Source organism: Bos grunniens, chromosome 17 (assembly GCF_055505025.1).
Source record: "Bos grunniens cultivar Pamir isolate PY7600 chromosome 17, Bosgru_T2T1.0, whole genome shotgun sequence".
Classification (NCBI taxonomy): Eukaryota; Metazoa; Chordata; class Mammalia; order Artiodactyla; family Bovidae; genus Bos; species Bos grunniens.
The window spans coordinates 4,521,935-4,541,642 of NC_141181.1; the positions used below are offsets into that span (position 1 = coordinate 4,521,935).

General features: G+C 39.9%; 1 protein-coding gene across 13 annotated transcripts in view; it reads right to left on the reverse strand.

Annotated features, from left to right (window-relative positions):
• Window positions 1-167: 167 nt before the first annotated feature.
• Window positions 168-19,708, reverse strand: part of TRIM2 (tripartite motif containing 2) — a 212,767-nt gene continuing 193,226 nt past the window's right edge. For all 13 annotated transcript variants that reach the window (XM_086345896.1, XM_086345893.1, XM_086345891.1 and 10 more), the window contains 4 exons: window positions 11,071-11,239; window positions 9,941-10,011; window positions 5,346-5,486; window positions 168-4,346 (listed from right to left, as the gene is read on the reverse strand). In XM_086345896.1, coding sequence (XP_086202022.1) covers window positions 4,194-4,346; window positions 5,346-5,486; window positions 9,941-10,011; window positions 11,071-11,239 — 534 coding nt within the window. In that variant the 3' untranslated portion in view covers window positions 168-4,193. The remainder of the gene's footprint in view (window positions 4,347-5,345; window positions 5,487-9,940; window positions 10,012-11,070; window positions 11,240-19,708) is intronic.

Here is a 19,708-nt window from a genome sequence, read left to right on the forward strand (position 1 = left end):
CAGAAAGAGAACCTAAGAAAACACTCCCATTAACTAAACCTTTTCTCACTCATATGAACAGTTTGATTAAGGTATTGATATCTTCCACATGTTCTAGAAAGTGTCTTCACTTTCTTTCACTGAGAGAGAGAACAGCAGGTTAAATAAATGAACGTTCAGCCTAGAAATGGAGAAAACAAGCTTTATTATAATGGTTTGAGATTTTGTGCATGGTAAAGATATACACATGAATCTTGTTTCTCCTATGTTTCAAGACAGAATTAATTTAAAGATTTATTGTAGACTAAAGCATCCAAAATACTGTGGTACATATGTAGCTACGAACATACAAACACTTTGATGCACGGCGTTTATTCTCTTCTTTAAATAGGCAGTCAGCATTTTGATTCATAAAAGAACAATGATGAGAATATATCAGTACCAATGTCAAAGAGCGCAAGATTTAGTGTTCTATACACAAAATATATGAAACAGACCTATAAAGATGGAATGTACAAAATTTTTAAAGAAAAAAAAAGGAAACAAAAATCCCTCATACTCATACATAGGATTGAAAGGCTATAGAATTGAAAATGATCTAAAGAATTCTAAGAATAAAGTCTTTTGATGACCGAACATTCCCATGTCATAAAGCAAAAACATTTTAAGGCTGTGTTGCTTTCAAAAGTTATTGGAAGTGCTGTACATTCATTGGAACAACATAGCCAATTTATTCATCTATCTTAGAATATTAATAGCTTCCATACATTCTCCACAAACAGACTATACAATCACTGCCACACAATTCATCTTCAGAAAGTTTAACATCATGATTTGTAGCTTACTGTCATTTAAAACAAAACAAAAAATTATTTATTTATACCAAACAAATCTTTAATGGGCACTTAGTTTCCTTTATGGCAATGCTAGATTCCTAGTTATCAAAAATATTAAAATAATTGTAAGTTTAAAACCCTGTAACATTTACAGAATGCAACAATATCACGACTTTCAATTTTAAGCAAAATGAAACAATGTTTGCAGCAAATACCTTCAATTTTATCTTACCTGGAAATGTCTTACTTTTAAATTATTAAACTAAAAATATTCCTCCCTTTTTCAGAAGCTGGTGAATAAGGAGGATACCGTACAGTTCAAATGTACATAAAGATTTTTTCCATCTGAAGTAATCTGCAGATTACCTGATGTTTATTTGCTGTTTCCTCCAATTAACTTAGTATTACCAAAGCATTTATGTGACCCCTTTAGTATTAAGGATCCATAGACACTTGCTAGCATACTGCTATTCCAGTTAACTCCCTTAGTACATACCCTGTATATTTAGTAGTAGAAGCAAGTGTATTCTAGTTGCATGGACCTGTTAGTATTTATTTGCCTCAAATCTAGTCGAAGAGTAAATTAAAAGAAGGTAACCTGGGGACTTTAGTTACTGGAGACTAAAGTTTGATCAAGATACTAAGAACCATTTTTTTTTTTAATGGCTAAGCGTCATAAAGGCTTTTTATTCATCTAAGTGGTCAAGTGACTCCACCCACCTCCCCATGTCCAGCAGGGGAGGTCTGTATCGGAGATACAGTTACTAATATCTGTAACTGGGGAGGGACTGCATCGTCACCGACCATTACATTCTAACTGGCAACGTTTTGCCGTAAGTGCCCAGGGGAAATTTGAATGGGTAGTTTTTCAGTGCTACTTATCATGAATGTATGACAGGTTCTGTACACGTGACAAACAGAAATCAAACAAAAATGGTAGAACAGAAACAGAAAGTCACTTATTTTATATCCTTCTCAGTTTACTAGAAACCATTTAGAATGTGACAAAACTCCATTTAAATCTTGTCTATTCATCTTAGCAGCAGCACTTTCCCCCTAAAATATGCTTACCAAGAGATACAGTAAATGCACATATGTATCCAAATTCGAAATGTTATTTATACTTTTAACATATAGGATTATATATATTTTGGGGAAATATAGTGTTTCCTGGAGTGCCCATAGCATGTGTTTTAGGAACAGGTAGTGGGACAGGTCTGAATCAAAGTATCTCTTCTTTTATTCCAGTTTCGTTTCAATATTGACATGTAAAAAAATCAGCTTTGTGTTCCTTCTATTAAGGTACCCAGTCTAATACGTTATGATGGCTGGTTAATTTCTAAATTCACAAGAATAATTTGAATGTGCAAAAAACCCCTTTAAGTAAACGAGCCTTAAGATCCATGGCCTATGACAGAGTCTACAGAGGAAGCTACTTTCACTGGTGAAAATAAACCGAAATTAATTTAACTAGTTTAAAACCTTTCCTTTTAAACATTTCAGGAATTATCGAGTCTAGCTTATCTTTTATGCAGAAGGTTAGTTAATGGTGAAATGACATTCCTGCCCTACAGTGTAAGCTTCAAAGGGGCAGGGGGCTTTGTTTGTTTTATCCATGACTTTATACCCAGTGCCTTGAATAGTCTCTGGCACCCAGGAAGTGCTCGTTAAACATCAATATTTAAATTCAAAGACTCATTTCACCACTGACATTAGGAAAAAAGAAACATCAAATTCACATAGTTATACATGTGGGAAATGTTTTTTTATAGTACAGTTTTAAGGTGCTTTCAGTGAAAAAGGTCCCCAAGTCATTATCGAAAATGCCAAACATGACATCCTATTTGGTAGAACTGAGTAGAAAATCAAACAGTGGAAATACACCACATCTTATTTTACAGAATCAGATTTGACTAAATTATTCTTACCATGTCTCAAAATGCGTTTATACTTAAATGTAACTCAAGTTCAACTTTGTTTCTTTCGACCTGTTTTTCGTTTGGTTTTTGAAAGCACAGAAGGCCATTTTCTGACTAGAAGTCAACCAATACCAGCACTCCTGGAAAATGGCAAAAATTAAACCTGCTTTAGGGCTTGCTCTATGAGGACGGCTTTAAACGGTGCAGTTGAGGAATGTGCTGAAGCTGCTTCTGTCTTTCAGAGTGCTGCCTACTTCAATACACCAAAGGTTCAGCTAAATATATATATGATACATTCTACCTTACCCTAATCATGTATACATAGTCCTTTAATGCCTCTACTAGTCATTAGACAATGATAAATAACCATAACATGCCCTTACCTGTAATGCCTTCGCGATAACACGACTTTGGTAACACTTGCTTTCTAAGGGGAGACCATTGATCAATCACATGCCTTTGGTTGACACCATCCGTCCTCCAAAGGGCTGCTTATGGCTCTCTGTCCTAGGATACTGGTGTCCTACTACATGTGCTGACATTTTGCAAGAGGTAAAGCTTTCGCATTCGTGAAGTGGGAGAGGAGAGACACGTGTGAGCGCACGGCACAGAGAATGTGACTGACTTTGCCTTGGTTACATTCCAGTGCATTAACCTGGAGTTAACGGGGCCCGCTGGTTTACCAAAAGGTAGCATTACTGTCGTAAAATGCCTTTCAAAGTATCAGGAATTTCAGGTTTCCCTGAAAATGAACTTTGTTTTTAGATACAAGGTGAGCAGGAGCGAGGTGCAAAGAAACACATGAAGAAGATCTTTGATCAAACTCAGAAAGGGTGGGAGATTTGCATTGATTTTTTAAGTGCTAAACTCAAGAGGCTTGCTAATCCCAGGTGGGAGGATTTTGTAAGACAGCTTTCGTTTTTTCCCAAAGTAATGTTATATGTAGTTACTGATAAACAAAAAATGTCACAAGACTAATCTCTACTGTAAAAGTGAGGTTAGAAGATCCCCTGGGTCTTGTGACCAAGGTTAAATAAAGTATATAACTAAAACAGATTTTGTTTTCATCTTGTTTTTGGAAGCTCTGCACAAAAGCTATCACTCACAGGATTAACAAATGCCTTTAAATATTCTAGTTTTTTTTTAATGCTTGTTTGATTTGCAAAATTAGTTAAACTACATAAATCCCTGTCCTATATGACATAGTTCACAGGTGTAAAACTTTGCAGTTTTTATAGATTCAGTAGAAGAGATTTTTTTTTTTTTTAACTCTAAACGTGGATTATGGAAATCAGATATGCAGTTTTTAAGGAAATTGTTACATTCAGAAATAACCTTGGAAAGTTCACCGATGATTCCTTCTAGCAAGAAAAGTCTAGTATCATCTGGTCCTGCGTCAGGAGATCCATTCCAGTTTATGGTGTAAGATCTTTGTAAGGGGGTGTCCAGTCGCCCACTGTTACTGTAAGTACCGGTAGACCTTGAAACAGTGGTTTCCAGAGTCTGCAACCACCACGTGGCCGTCTGAAGTTAGGGCCAGGCCCTGGGGGCCATAGAGTGGATCAGCAGACGTGTTAATGTAGGACAAAAACGACCCACTTCCATCAAACACCTGTAAACATAAAGTCAGAGTGTGACAGGAGAAGTTTGAGGAACAGGAAGAAGCTGGGGTTAGGAAACCTCTGATGCTGACGTTTCTTACCTGGAAACACGGGTGCGGCCCCCAGGCTTGTTTAGGCCGCACTCACCCACAGCCCCTCCCTCCACTCACCGTGCCTGCCCCCCCCTCACTCTCTGTGCCCCGTGTGAGCTGACACGCTCACAGAGGCCCCATGTGAGGGGAACGGCTCTGGATGGGGCCCGAAGAACAAACCACCCTTCTGTCTCACCCTGAGCTTTCACTTCTCCCCTTCCAGCCTCACTATCTTCTTTTATTCCCAAGCACAAGAGGGAAAAATTGGTAACTAGACCACAGAAGAATGTCCTGAGTCAACATGCAACAAGAAAATCGTACATTTGGACAGAAAGTGGTCTTTTTTGGTCAGTAAGCTTCTGCTCTGATGCAATAAAAAGAACTCTTTCCCTTCCCAGGCCCAGACTGGTTTCTTCTGGCCATTCTGTTTGGCTTATAGGGTGTTTCAAAAGGCAGGTGTGATGAGGGCCACGGCACAAACAGCCGAGCATCTGTGGCCCTATACAGCACTGCCTCGTGACTGTAGCCCCTTGTCTGCTGCTGGCTTCCCATCAGATACAGAACACCTTTTTCAAAAGTAGATGTCCACTGGGATAATTAAGCAAGATAAATACCCTGGAGAAATTAAAGTATGCAGTGTTACATTTAAAGTCTTGACCCCTTTCCTGAGAAGAAGCCATCCATCATCAGATTCAACTGCCGAACACTGCTGTTCTCAGAGCGACTTGGGAATGCTCCTTGATTTGCCCAGAGCACCCTGGGTTGACTTGTTTCTATTCCACCTTCCTTAGTTTGGCACTTCTGGTGAGACTGTTTACAGCCTAATCACCTAACCAATGAACAAATGGAAAACATTCCAGGTTGGGGGACTTCACTTTCAACAAACAGCGATCACTCTAAACAAATAAATCCGTCTACCTGGATCCTGCTGTTCCCCCAGTCGGCTACGATGATGTTTCCATTTGAATCCACTGCTACGCCCGTGGGAGCATTAAACTGCCCGTTTCCTTCTCCATTTGAGCCAAACTTCAACATGAATTCGCCTTCCTGATTAAACACCTGTACGAGATATTTTTAAGTTATTTTAAACTAAGATAGTTAAGCAAACATTCTGGTTTTTAAAAAATATCTGAGCAGATTATTTAAGACATTCTTCAAAAACGGGGAGTTTACAAACTAGACCCCACATATCACTTGTGGTTCCCAAATTTACTATCTAAATCTGATTTACTATTTGTTAAACCACTTCTTTTTCTAGCTTATATCCGGTTGTATTACTATGTGAAAAATACTTCTGTTATAAATTATCAAAAATATACAAATATAAGGTACTATGAGTAAGTAGAGATGTAATTTCCAAACACATTATTCTTTTTGCATTTAAATAAATATCTAATTTCAAGAATAGAAATTGTATTTCTAACAGGATGGACAATTGCTCAAAGTTGAATCAGAAAGTAAGAGCTTTTTGTTAGGCCAGATATTCAGAATTTACTACGATTTTACTAAGTCAACATAACAAGAAATGTGGCTGGACCACAAATTTATAGCAAGGAAAATCCAAGTGAGTATGTGTGTGCGTGTGTGTGTGATGGCAGCAACTGAGGAATAAGAAAATGGCTTTTTAAAATAGATTTTCTCAGAATATTTTAGTTAGAATAGATAGCCATAAGCTTTGATGAATACAGCCCATGAAGGAGGATGATGGAAGAGGGAGCTAAACGAAACTGCAGAATTCTCAAATTCTCTAATATCTGATAACGGCCAGCACTGGACTACTGTGGTTAATTAAATATTCTTATTAATAGAGTGTTACAGTATATGTACCAATTGTAGATTACTCAGATTACTAACATTGAGAGAATTAGCATTTTAATATGTGTTTAATGATAAGACTAGTAAGCATAACTTTATCTTGAAGATCTGGTTTTGAACACGTTCAGGATGTTCTCTTATGCCTTCATTATCATGCAACACATGTAGAAAAACTCACTGACAAATCAAAAAGTGTTATATGCAAGGCACCCATGAGCGTGAGGTTTCTAAAACGAGGACCCGAGAGAGGTCACTAAGCCTGAGCACAGATCTAATCTGAAGGTGTTTTCAGAACCTTTTCAAGATTCTCTTACTGCCATCTCTGTGATCATGAAAGAGTAAAATGATGCTATTTCTTTTAGTTTCTTATGATGGGGAAGTGAGACGCTTCCAACTCTAAAGCCTAAATTTTCTTTAAGGTAAAATGAAAAAGTCGTGCCTGCTTTCCGAATTAGTTACATGCTTGCCAAGTAAATAAGCTACCTCTTTGGTTCTTTGAAAGGACAGAGACAAGAATCAACTTTTACTAAGATGCCGTGTCTTTAAAATCTTTTCTGATTCTTTTTATCTCCTTCACATAATTTTGGGATTAACATGTACCTACTACTATATACAAAATAGATAATCAACAAGGATCTAATGCAGCACAGGGAATGCTACTCAATATTCTGTAATAAACTAAATGGGAAAAGAATCTGAAAAAGAAAAGATGTGTATGTATAAAAGATGTATGTATATGTATAACCGAATAACCTTGCTGTACACCTGACGCTCATACAATGTTGTAAATCCAATGTTGTTGTGGTTTAGCCACTAAGTCACGTCCGAACTTTGTGACCCCACCGGGCTCCTCTGTCCGTGGGACCCCATGGACTACAGCCCACCGGGCTCCTCTGTCCGTGGGATTTCCCAGGCAAGATTATTGGAGTGGGATTTCCTTTTTCAGGGGATCTTCCTGACCCAGGGATCAAACCTGTGTCTTTGGCTGGGCAGGGGGATTCTTTACCATTGGGTCCTATACTCCAATACAAAATAAAAATGAAAAAAAAAAAAAGCTATACAAATAATCATTTTGTTTGCTTATCTCTCTAAGTCAGCATGTTTTCCTTGACATAATTCAAACAGTTTACACGCTTCTGCTCCATTCTGAAATTATGAAGGCTAATTTAATCTTGTTTTGCAATGAGGAAAATGTATATCGTGAAGGTAGCTAAAGAACTAATTAGCCCACTTGTTACCCTTGACCTATAGTTCAGGTTTTTATGTTTATCAACAGAGAAGTGACTTAAATCAAGAATTCTTGTTAACTGCCCACGTTATATAAAGAAAAAAAGCCCAACTATTTCATAAAAGCTACATGGCAACAATTGTCAAAGAGAAGAGAAAAATCAAAATGACTGGGTTTTTTCCCTCTAAATGAGAGAAAAGTTGAGTTTAAATAACTGCCTCTACAGTACTGAAAACCTGAAATGTTTTCACAATTTTAATGACTTTAAATTTCTCATATTTTCTATTTTTCCCACCTAAAATGTCATTTAATTATTTATAACTTATTCAGATGAAAGCACACTAAGAGGCAGAAGTATGAGCTGAAATCATTTTTATAGTTTTCTTTTTTGATAAATTTTTACTGTAAGTTTTTATCATTTTGATGACAGTCCTTTTCTGATTTCAAAATTCTGTTCACCTCAATACCACCTCCACTTGGAAGTCTTCCCTGATAGTCTTAATTATGGAAATCTTCTCTTTTTTTCCTGGATATTTAGAGAACTTTACGTGTACCTATTCTTCCTGTATGTTTTGGCCGTGCATCTCTTTTGGCCGTTCAGTCCCGACCAGGGATTGAACTCATGCCCCTGCACTGGAAGCGGAGTCCTAACCACTGGACCACCAGGGGAGTCCCTATACGTAACCACTCTTAAAAAAGGCATTTGTTGCTCTCTGCCTTGCATTTTGGCTACTTACATATGTTTTCTTTCTTCCTACAATGTTAGGACTGGTAAATAGGAATCCTCCCACTCACCGAGGCCAGCTGGCTCACACAGTTGCCTCGAGCAAAGGGAAAGGAGAGGCTCTGAGCCCCAGCTGTGCTCAGTGGAAAAGGGCAGCCTGGCCACTGTCACGTCTTCTGCTGGGCGTGGTGGCACCTAGGCCAGGCCTCACTGGCCCTGGCACCACTGAGACCTATACGGGTTTCCTTCTTGTTCAATGCACAACGGTTAAATGAAGGGCCGCTCTATAAACAGAGTGGAGAGGAGGGAGCGTCATGATGGCCCATGTGGTCCTTTTCTAGTTATGCTCGTCCACAGGACTGTGACAGCCCCCTGGGAGAACGGCCGCAGGCTGAGGCTCTGCTGCCACTTTGCTGTGTGCGTCCCTCATTCTCAAAAGACCTTCCCATTGTTCTCTTCCTCTTACCAAGCCTGGGCGGGTGTGTGTATGTGGAGGGGGGCATGGACGGAGCCCTGCCACTCAGGCAGCAACTCTGGAGAGACCCATGGCAGGAAGCGGCCTTTCAAGGAAGCAGCAACGGTGGGCATCCTTCCCCTCAGCCTGCCCCAGCACCACGGCCCACTGTGCTCCCCTCTCTGCACGGAGACTTGGCCCCATCTCCAAAGCACGAGGCCTTTCCATTTATCTACCCAGCTTCAAGACACCTTCTTCCAGGAAGAGCTGGGGAAAAGCAGCAGTGAAGAGCGTTCCTTTGGTGTCAGAATCCTATCCCTATTTAGCTCTTCAGTCATCCACACTGCAGACTGATGTTTAGATTTGAGTGCTCATTGGTTGTCTCTAAGTGCAAACTTGACTCACTGGCCTCCCCTATGCTGTCTTCTACCCTCCCTCACATCTGCAATGCCTGACTTTAAAACATTTAAGTGAGCTTACTTACACTTCTAGGATCAGTGCAAACCTGTATCACTTGATGTAAACAGAAGGTAACCCTAAAAACAGACAAAGAACTCTGAAAGGAAAAGTGTCTGTCAGGGCACTGCCCAGGCCACCCGACATTGCACACGTTACACGTGGAGCACACGTTACACTCGGATAAGCTTGGTCTAGAATGCTAGCAAGCGTTTTCTCGTTCCAGTAAGTGAGACACTGGTTTTGAACCACTCTATTTTCTCCTGATTTGCTCATAATAGAGGTCAAATCTTTCTCCCCACTCTACCTACTAAGGAAGATGTACTACAGTGTTTGGGGGAGGGGTGGGGAGCACCACGTGTGTGAAGGATGTATGAAGGACACTCTATGAACGGATGCCAGGGCTGTTTCCCTCCCCAAATCTATTGCGGCAGCAGAGTTCTAATATCTACTTTTGTTTGTAAGGCCCTAGGTGCAGAAAACTGAAAAAAGTCATCTGTTTTAATTTACCAAATAGCCACAAAACATTAAGCTTCAGAAAGTTCTGCCTCTCTCAGTTCAAGCAACTGCTTTTTAAAATTTAATTTTCAAGTCATCTCCATTTACACCAGTTTCAAATTAAGAAACTTATTGGCACAATATTTTGTTCACTTTTCTGACTCTGCAAAGTCTGTGTGTCCAAATTAAAACCTGCATCTTTTAGGAGAAGCAAAGATCTGCTCTTTTAGGTTAATCCCCTAGGTCCTGTGTGTATAGGTGAGTCTCACGTTTTCTCCCAGACTGATTACTGTATTAAAGCAATTGAAAGTTAACAACAATTGATGTGTTTATGGTACCTTGACAGAATGATTATGGAAATCTGTAACAATAATCTCATTATTGCTATTTACAGCTGCAAAATGGGGACCTGAAATAAAAATAAGAAAAAAACATGTGATAACCATAACAACAAAAATGATTACAACAACACAGTAGTTACAGAACTTCATACATTAACTTAGTTATTTAAGAAAAAACAAAGAACTATAGACTCGGTTCTTAAAAGGTCATTCAGCCAGACCTCTGGCTTCAGATAACACAGATTCGATAGCATTCTACACTTGTGGCTGTCTGCTCTGCCTTCTTCCAAATCAAGCTGACAGTTCCAGCAGCCCTCATGGAGTGGAATGAGCAGTAAGCATCAGAATTCCTTCTCCACACCACCAACTGAAAGTCACCTCTGCCAGCTTCCCCGACAGTCACACAGGGAGGACCCTCAGCTCCCACCGAAGAGAGACATAGTAACTCTTGGGAGCACCGAGGGAAAAATATCCAGCGTGTAATAATTTTTTTTCAAGTAGCTCAGAAACCCACACTTTATAATTTTGGGCGACATTCAGAATTTGGCAGAACTGGAGACAAAGCATAAAGAAAGATTATGCAAATTAATGTGAACCGCCAAAAGCATCCTTCTCAAAAGAAGTAATCAACTGTTTTCAGCCTCTTGCAGATGTAAAAAAAAAAAACGAGGTAAGCCTGTGACTGCAAAGTGGCACACCAAAGAGAAAAGTAAAAGAAACCGCCTTCCCTGTGCTATTCTACACTTCTGCTCTCGTATTACCACTTAGGTGAAAAATATTCTCATTCAGAAACTTTTAAATAAAGCAACAGTCAGGTGGAAACAGGAGGCTCTCCATGGTTCCTCAAACATTTTCATTTAAAAACTATTTTATTCAATGTTAATATGTGAAGATTAGACTTCTGAGTTGCCACCAGTAAAAGCCCACACGGGCTGCAGTAGCACTTACTGCGGGTAAAGTCCCTGAGAAGCATCTAACCATGCTTTCGCTTAGATTCCATCCCCAGTGTCTTTCCCAAAGCCGGCAAACACACTGGGGATGCGGCGTCCTCAACATGCTCCAACATCATGCAACTGTGAGCAGAAGAAGCATAAAAAAGGGGGTTTACATATTACCATCGAGTGTACCTGCAAACTGCCTGTCCCCATTGCCTCGGCTACCAAACCTGGTGACTATTTTCCCATTCGGCTGGAAGATGAAGACGCAGCACGCCTTGTTATCCACCACGATGATGTGCCCGTTGCGGTCCACAGACACTCCTTTGGGGCCCATCAACTTTCCTGATCCGATTTTTGTCTGTTAGAAACAAGTGCGGAAATGAAGGTGAAAGCACTGCAGAGCATGAAGACGGATGAGGGTGTCAGCAAACGCTGACCTGGCTGTTCAAACAGGCGCATAGCTACTCATGGGCCACAATCATCTGTCTTGAAAATTGTCTTTTTCACATCCATTATCTGTTACTGATATTTATATGAAATCATTTTTTTAAGGAATCACCACCAAAAATGTTCTAGAATCCCCTTAACCAGAGTCACAATTCCTCTGTAAGGAGGCAGTTTGGTGGAGCAAGGGGCCACTGGATTAGGAGTGGGAAGACAGTCTCATGCTTGTCACTCACTTTGTGTCCATTTTGCTATAGCATCTGCCATAGCACACATTAATTTTTTTTCCTTAAGTTTTAGATTCTTAAGTATTATAAATGTCAAAAAGTGGCCTTAATCACTCCCACTGCTACTTCTGGAATATGTATAAAGTAAAATAAAGTAAGTAAAGCATTTAGAGTACAGTACATATTAAGCAGTCTTTAAAAGGAAGCAGTCACTTTCTTTATTAAATATCATAATATCAAAGTGGCCAGGCATCTGCCATTGGACTAGAGCTCCACACAGGTGGATATCATGTCTGTTTCATCCAGCACTGTGTACTCAGAGCCTAGCACACTTCCTAACAAGTACTCAACAAATATTCACTCAATATATTAACTTGAAAAGTCTAGCATTATTGCAGGGTAATTCATTGAATGGTTCCAGTCTTTGCAGTATTTTAAAATGGGATAAAAGCATTAGATTTCTATAAAACATATAGCATACGCATTTAAGACCTTACTCTTCTGAGTATAGTGTGTGTATCAATGCCTGTTTGTTGTAAGATGCATGTCTTACATCTTCAATAATTTTGTTTCCTAGAGTACTCATAAAGACGGGCTTTATCCATTCGCCCATTTATTTATTAATTCCACAAACGTGATCGAGCCCCAGTGTGCGCCCTTTTAGAGGCAGAGACAGCACCTGCCCTCAGCGACGCCTCAGGGCACTGTCCACTGCGCCCTGTTGGAGGTGCCCAGTGTCAAGGGCTAACTTTGGTAGATTTGCGAGAATTCAATAGGCCATCTCAGAAGCCACGAGGAACAATACCCCAGTGATACAGGTCACACACAAGGGAGCAGAAGGCGCATGCAAGGTGAGGGAGCAGAAGGCGCATCCAAGGTGAGGGAGCAGGGGGAAAGGGTCTGGGAGGTGACGGGGAGGCAAGAACCACAGTCCTCCCTGGCACCAGGCTCGGAAAGTGTCAGCTGAAGCAGAGCTCCCTGTGCTTTAATGAAAACCTTCAGATACTGAAAAAGGCAAGGTACAGAACAGTACCCCACCTGTATTAAATATGTGTTTACATGCGTATACATTCCTGGAAGAGAAATTAAGAAACCACATAGTGTCTATATGATACAAAGTGGTATTAAGGGTGGCAGGAAAAACTCTTTTCATTTTATACTCTCCTCTGTAGACTTATTTGAAAAATCTATTTGCATATATTACATGTTAACTTAAAAACTTAAACTCTGAAAAACATTACATTCTCAAAGGTTCTGTTTTAGACCCCTTATTTTCCCTTTCTCTGTTAGTGCTATTCTGATAGGACTATAACATAAGTTTCGCATGTAACTTAAAGTTTGCTAGTAGCCACATCAAAAAGAAAAAAGAAACAGGGAAAATTCATTTTAATTATGTATTTATTTAATCTAATATACAGTAAGTCCCCTACTAATGAACAAGTTCCATTCCAAGAGCGCATTCATATATCCGACAAAGTTAGCCGAGGTACCCAACTAATACAATCGGCCATACTGTACTGAAATAAAATTGGATGTATTGTAATAGGTTTATAGTACTTTTCACACAAATACTACATTAAAAAAATAAAGAAAACGTTTCTAATCTTACAGTACAGTACCTTGAAAAGTACAGGAGTACAGTGAAGAGCTGGTGCTTCTCAGCAATACCAACCACGTCACCATTGCTTTCATGCCTACTTCTGACATCCCGGGCTTGAAATAAAGATATTGCACTACTGTACTCTATAAAGTACACAAAAGCACCACCTGCAGAGGATGCGCACAGGCAACAATGTGCACCAGACATGCTGGGAACACACGCTCGCATCTGTGGAAGTCTGCAACTTGAAGGTTCATATGTAGAGGACTTACTATATCCAGAATTTACCATTTCAATAAGTGATCAATATAAAAGTTATTAATGAACTGGTTTACATTCTTTGGGGGGATTAAATCTTTGAAATCCAGTGTACTCTTTACACTCATGGTACAACTCAATTCAGACTAGTCCCCTTTCAAGAACTCTGTATTCACAAGTGGCTTGTAGCTACTATATTGGACAGCTCGACTCTACACACTTCTAAAATCTCATTTATGCTATGGCATCAGCTTTCACTGCCATGTGTAAGATTCTCAAATCTGTATCTTTAGCCATGGCTGATTTTATCTCAAACTCAATCAACATCAAACCATTTAAAAAAACAAAAAGAGATTAAAAAAAAAACACCCCAAACTAGCACCTCTGAATTTCCTAATTTCTTTTATGACACCACAGTTTGTCCAGTCACCTAGGATCAAAATTTCAGAGCAAAGTTCATTCTGTCACCATTCTGAACCTCAGTTTCCTCATCTACAAAACGGCAGTGATGACATTTGCCTCCTGGGTCATGCAGATTCTGGAGGATAAAGGAGTGTCAGACACACTCTCCCTCTCTCCCACTCTCTTCAGTTGATATTATACCTGATGGGCAGGATTATCTTCTATCCTCACAGAGACATGCAGATATGTGCAGAGAGAAGTGGAGAGAGGGAGGCGGGCCCCACACCCCCACAGAGGAGCTTCAGGCTCAGCGCTGTGCTCTACGTTGCTTCAGTCATGATCAGCTCAGACCCCATGGACTGTAGAGGAGCACGGGATTCTCCAGGCAAGAATACTGGAGTGGGTTGCCATGTAGGATTTTTCATTCTTGTAAGTTTATAAATTACTGAGATTCAGATCTGATCTCTTTAGAACAAAGAGATACAGTTATTCAGAAAGGAAATACTGGCATTCTTGCAAGGGAATCTGTTGGTTAATTTAATTCTGATATTTGCAATCTAGCTCAAAGACCAGAGACTATAACACAAGAGCTTGCAAAAAAAGCTTATATACTTCCATGTGTGAATGGAAGTTATGGCAGTAGAGATCAAAGGTAAGAGGGAATTCAGATGCTTAACAAGAACATCATCATTACCTAATACTTTGAATAATGGTTGTTACTTAGAATGACTCAGTCACATAATACCAAGTGGATGATAATTATGTAGCATAAAAACAGAAAATAAGGGATAACAGCCATTTGAGAACTAGCACATGTCTAAAAGAAAACAATGCAAATGTTGAACCAAAACCTCTTTTTCCTTCCACTTCCGTTCATCACTCCTGATTAGCTGCACTAGATTCTCCCAAGTGAAATAAGAATTACTGACAATGTGTCCCCCATTTAAACAGAATACTAAGCAAAGATATTTTAGACCCTGGCTTTGGAAAAGTTAAACGAAAATATTTAACTCAAGAAATGTGTCCTTAAATTGAAAGAAGAGATGAGGTATTTTAGAATATGGTGGCCAGGGGTCTCTTTATCTGTTCTGAGGTCACAAAAGGTTCCCAGATGGACTGGAAGATGTAAGTCAGGAGGGAAGATGGAAAGGAAAAACTTAAGAGGCAGAGAGGAATATAATTAGGCCTAAGAAGTTGGTGAGTAAAACAAAGAAAAGGAGATAAGAAACTATATCCTTAGAACTATTAGGAATAAATACAGAGAATCTAAATGTGTGTTAAGAGTTTGTTTTCCTGAGCATCTGTTTAATTTTACTGAATTCCACCAAAGAAGAAAATAAATATCTCTCTGTTTATGGTCATGGGCATCACACTTGGATGAAATCTCATTAAAGTACAAATGTTTTTTCACTTCATAACCTTTTAGTCTTTGGATTTTGATTAAAAAAAAAAAAAAGGAGTATGTTGCAACTATACCATATCCATTCCCCCAAACCTCTAGGGGGCATAAGTGTTCCTTCATGTTTATTCCAATTATTACCAACAGTCTTCCCACTATCAGAATCCAGTTCTTCAAGAAGAAAGCCTATTACATACAGAATACTGAACCACTGAATTAGAAATGTTTGATACAGGAAACCTTGCTTTCTTAAATATAAAACTACTGTTTCAAGTTGTTTTAATATAATAGATATAAAATATTTCAGATATAAAACTTTCAATAACTATTTTAGTGTTAGTTTTTAAATTTGAAACAACAGGTCATGGTTTTGCTAGAGTATTAAACTAGAATAAATGGGTTATCTCCAAATTAGAAGAGTATTTTCAAGAGGTCACTGAAGAGTGTTCATTCTAGTAATGATAAAGCTGTCATATTTGGGTAAGCCTTACCACAAATACAACTATGAAAACAAGAGGACGAAGTTAGAGACACAGCAAGACAAGAGAACTTCCCGTGCATATTGCCATGATAAAGTCATTAAATTAGCAGTGGAACAAAAAAATAAAGGACAACTGAAGATTGGTATGCAATATGGTGGAATTAGAGTTGATAGCTTTTTATTCTCCAAGTCTGAACAAAAGCTGCCCCACAAAAACAGAGGCTCCAACCTGAGGGTTAATAAGTACGTAAGTTTTTAAAATTAAACTGATGGGGTGACTGTTGTGATCTAACAAACACACAAAGGAAAATACAAATTCTTCCAGTAAGAGACTAAGTGAATTTCACGCATCTTTAGGATTTCAGAATAGATTATGAAGAGCACCGTCCCCGTATAAGTCTGGACAAAGAAGGAACCAGGAGCCAGCATGAGGTCATGAAGGCGGAATCGTAGCTGATCCAACAGACGGGATGCTTTGGACAGGCACTGGAAAAGAACGCTTCCTGGATGCCTATTTCACACCAGGCACATATAAAATCCAGAAATAATATCTCATGTAATCCTTATCCAAATCCTGTAAGTCAGATTTTTTTTAAATCCAAATTTGCAACACGAGGCCATCAAGGCTTAAGAAAGTCATGCAATCTGCCAAACGTCAAACAGTTAATAAGCCGCAGAACTGGTATTCCAATGAGTTAAAGTTCATGCTGTCCACTGACAAAGAAGCCTGGACCAGCAGGGGCCGGGACGGGGACGATACTGCACACGGCCTGCAAGACACTGCTTGTGACAAAGTGTTGCATCATCGTAGGAACAAATGTAGAAAATGGGTTGGAGATGATCTTGTTGGAAAAGAGATTTCTGTTGTCATCAAACAGCACTCTATTCCTCAGTGATCGGCGGAAGACACAGAAGATGATGCTGGGAGTGACAACAAGTACACTGAACGATGGGTTCCCTGCAAGTCGTAGCTCAGCTCACATTTTCTCTTTGGAGACAGCCCCCGTTTTCCTTTCCTTTCAGTTCTTACATTATGAACCACAACACTATGGTTCAAAATTGTACCAAACAATTTGTGACTGACTAAAGGCTGACATAGTATGGACCTGACAGAAGCAGAAGATATTAAGAAGAGGTGGCAAGAATACACAGAAGAGCTATGCAAAAAAGATCTTCACGACCCAGATAATCATGATGGTGTGATCACTCACCTAGAGCCAGACATCCTGGAATGTGAAGTCAAGTGGGCCTTAGAAAGCATCACTATGAACAAAGCTAGTGGAGGTGATGGAATTCCAGTTCAGCTATTCCAAATCCTGAAGGATGATGCTGTGAAAGTGCTGCACTCAATGTGCCAGCAAATTTGGAAAACTCAGCAGTGGCCACGGGACTGGAAAAGGTCAGTTTTCATTCCAATCCCAAACAAAGGCAATGCCAAAGAATGCTCAAACTACTGCACAATTGCACTCATCTCACACACTATCAAAGCAATGCTCAAAATCCTCCAAGCCAGGCTTCAGCAATACGTGAACCATGAACTTCCTGATGTTCAAGCTGGTTTTAGAAAAGGCAAAGGAACCAGAGATCAAATTGCCAACATCCACTGGATCATGGAAAAAGCAAGAGAGTTCCAGAATAACATCTATTTCTGCTTTATTGACTAGGCCAAAGCCTTTGACTGTGTGGATCACAATAAACTGTGGAAAATTCCAAAAGAGATGGGAATACCAGACCACCTGACCTGCCTCTTGAGAAATCTGTATGCAGGTCAGGAAGCAACAGTTAGAACTGGACATGGAACAACAGACTGGTTCCAAATAGGAAAAGGAGTACGTCAAGGCTGTATATTGTCACCCTGCTTATTTAATTTACATGCAGAGTACATCATGAGAAACAATGGACTGGAAGAAACACAAGCTGGAACCAAGATTGCTGGGAGAAATATCAATAACCTCAGATATGCAGATGACACCACCCTTATGGCAGAAAGTGAAGAGGAACTAAAAAGCCTCTTGATGAAAGTGGAAGTGGAGAGTGAAAAAGTTGCTTAAAGCTCAACATTCAGAAAACGAAGATCATGGCATCCGGCCCCATCACTTCATGGGAAATAGATGGGCAAACAATGGAAACAGTGTCAGACTTTATTTTTGGGGGCTCCAAAATGACTGCAGATGGTGACTTCAGCCATGAAATTAAAAGACGCTTACTCCTTGGAAGGAAAGTTATGTCCAACCTAGATAGCATATTCAAAAGCAGAGACATTACTTTGTCAACAAAGGTTCGTCTAGTCAAGGCTATGGTTTTTCCTGTGGTCGTGTATGGATGTGAGAGTTCGACTGTGAAGAAGGCTGAGCGCCCAAGAACTGATGCTTTTCAACTGTGGTGCTGGAGAAGACTCTTGATAGTCCCTTGGACTGCAAGGAGATCCAACCAGTCCATTCTGAAGGAGATCAGCCCTGGGATTTCTTTGGAAGGAATGATGCTGAAGCTCAAACTCCAGTACTTTGGCCACCTGATGCGAAGAGTTGACTCATTGGAAAAGACTCTGATGCTGGGAGGGATTGGGGGCAGGAGGAGAAGGGGACGACAGAGGATGAGATGGCTGGATGGCATCACTGACTCGATGGACGTGAGTCTGAGTGAACTCCGGGAGTTGGTGATGGACAGGGAGGCCTGGCGTGTTGCGATTCATGGGGTCGCAAAGAGTCGGACACGACTGAGCGACTGAACTGAACTGACCTGAAAAGCTGACATGTGTAGAGTCTTCTCTTGTGTTGTTGGAAGAGACTGTTTGCTATGACTAGTATGTTCTCTTGGCAAAACCCTGTTAGCCTTTGCCCTGCTTCATTCTGTACTGCAAGGCCAAATTTGCCTGTTACTCCAGGTGTTTCTTGACTTTCTACTTTTGCATTCCAGTCCCTTATAATGAAAAGGACATCTTTTTTGTGTTTTAGTTCTAAATGGTCTTGTAGGTCTTCACAGAACCATTCAGCTTTCACAACAACACAAGAGAAGACTCTACACATGGACATCACCAGATGGTCAATACTGAAATCAGATAGATTATATTCTTTGCAGCCAAAGATGGAGAAGCTCTATAAAGTCAGCAAAAACAAGACTAGGAGCTGACTGTGGCTCAGATCATGAACTCCTTATTGCCTAATTCAGACTTAAAGAAAGTAGGGAAAACCATTAGATCACTTGGGTATGACCTAAATCAAATTCCTTACGATTATAAAGTGGAAGTGAGAAATAGATTTAAGGGACTAGATCTGATAGACAGAGTGCCCGATGAGCTATGGATGGAGCTTCGTGACACTGTATAGGAGACAGGGATAAGACCATCCCCAAGAAAAAGAAATGCAAAAGAGCAAAATGGCTGTCTGAGGAGGCCTTACAAATAGCTGTGAAAAGAAGAGAAGCAAAAGGCAAAGAAGAAAAGGAAAGATACTCCCATCTAAATGCAGAGTTCCAAGGAATAGTGAAAGGAGAGATAAGAAAGCCTTCCTCCGTGATCAGTGCAAAGAAATAGAGGAAAACAATAGAATGGAAAGACTAGAGATCTCTTCAAGAAAATCAGAGATACCAAGGGAACATTTCATGCAATGATGGGCTCAATAAAGGACAGAAATGGTATGGACCTAACAGAAGCAGAAGATGTTAAGAGGAGGTGGCAAGAATACACAGAAGAACTGTACAAAAAAGATGTTCATGACCCAGGTAATCATGATAGTGTGATCACTGACCTAGAGCCAGACATCCTGGAATGTGAAGTCAAGTGGGCCCTAGGAAGCATCACTACAAACAAAGCTAGTAGAGGTGATGGAATTCCAGTTGAGCTATTTCAAATCCTGAAGGATGATGCTGTGAAAGTGCTGCACTCAATGTGCCAGCAAATTTGGAAAACTCTGCAGTAGCCACGGGACTGGAAAAGGTCAGTTTTCATTCCAATCCCAAACAAAGGCAATGCCAAAGAATGCTCAAACTACCGCACAATTGCACTTATCTCACACACT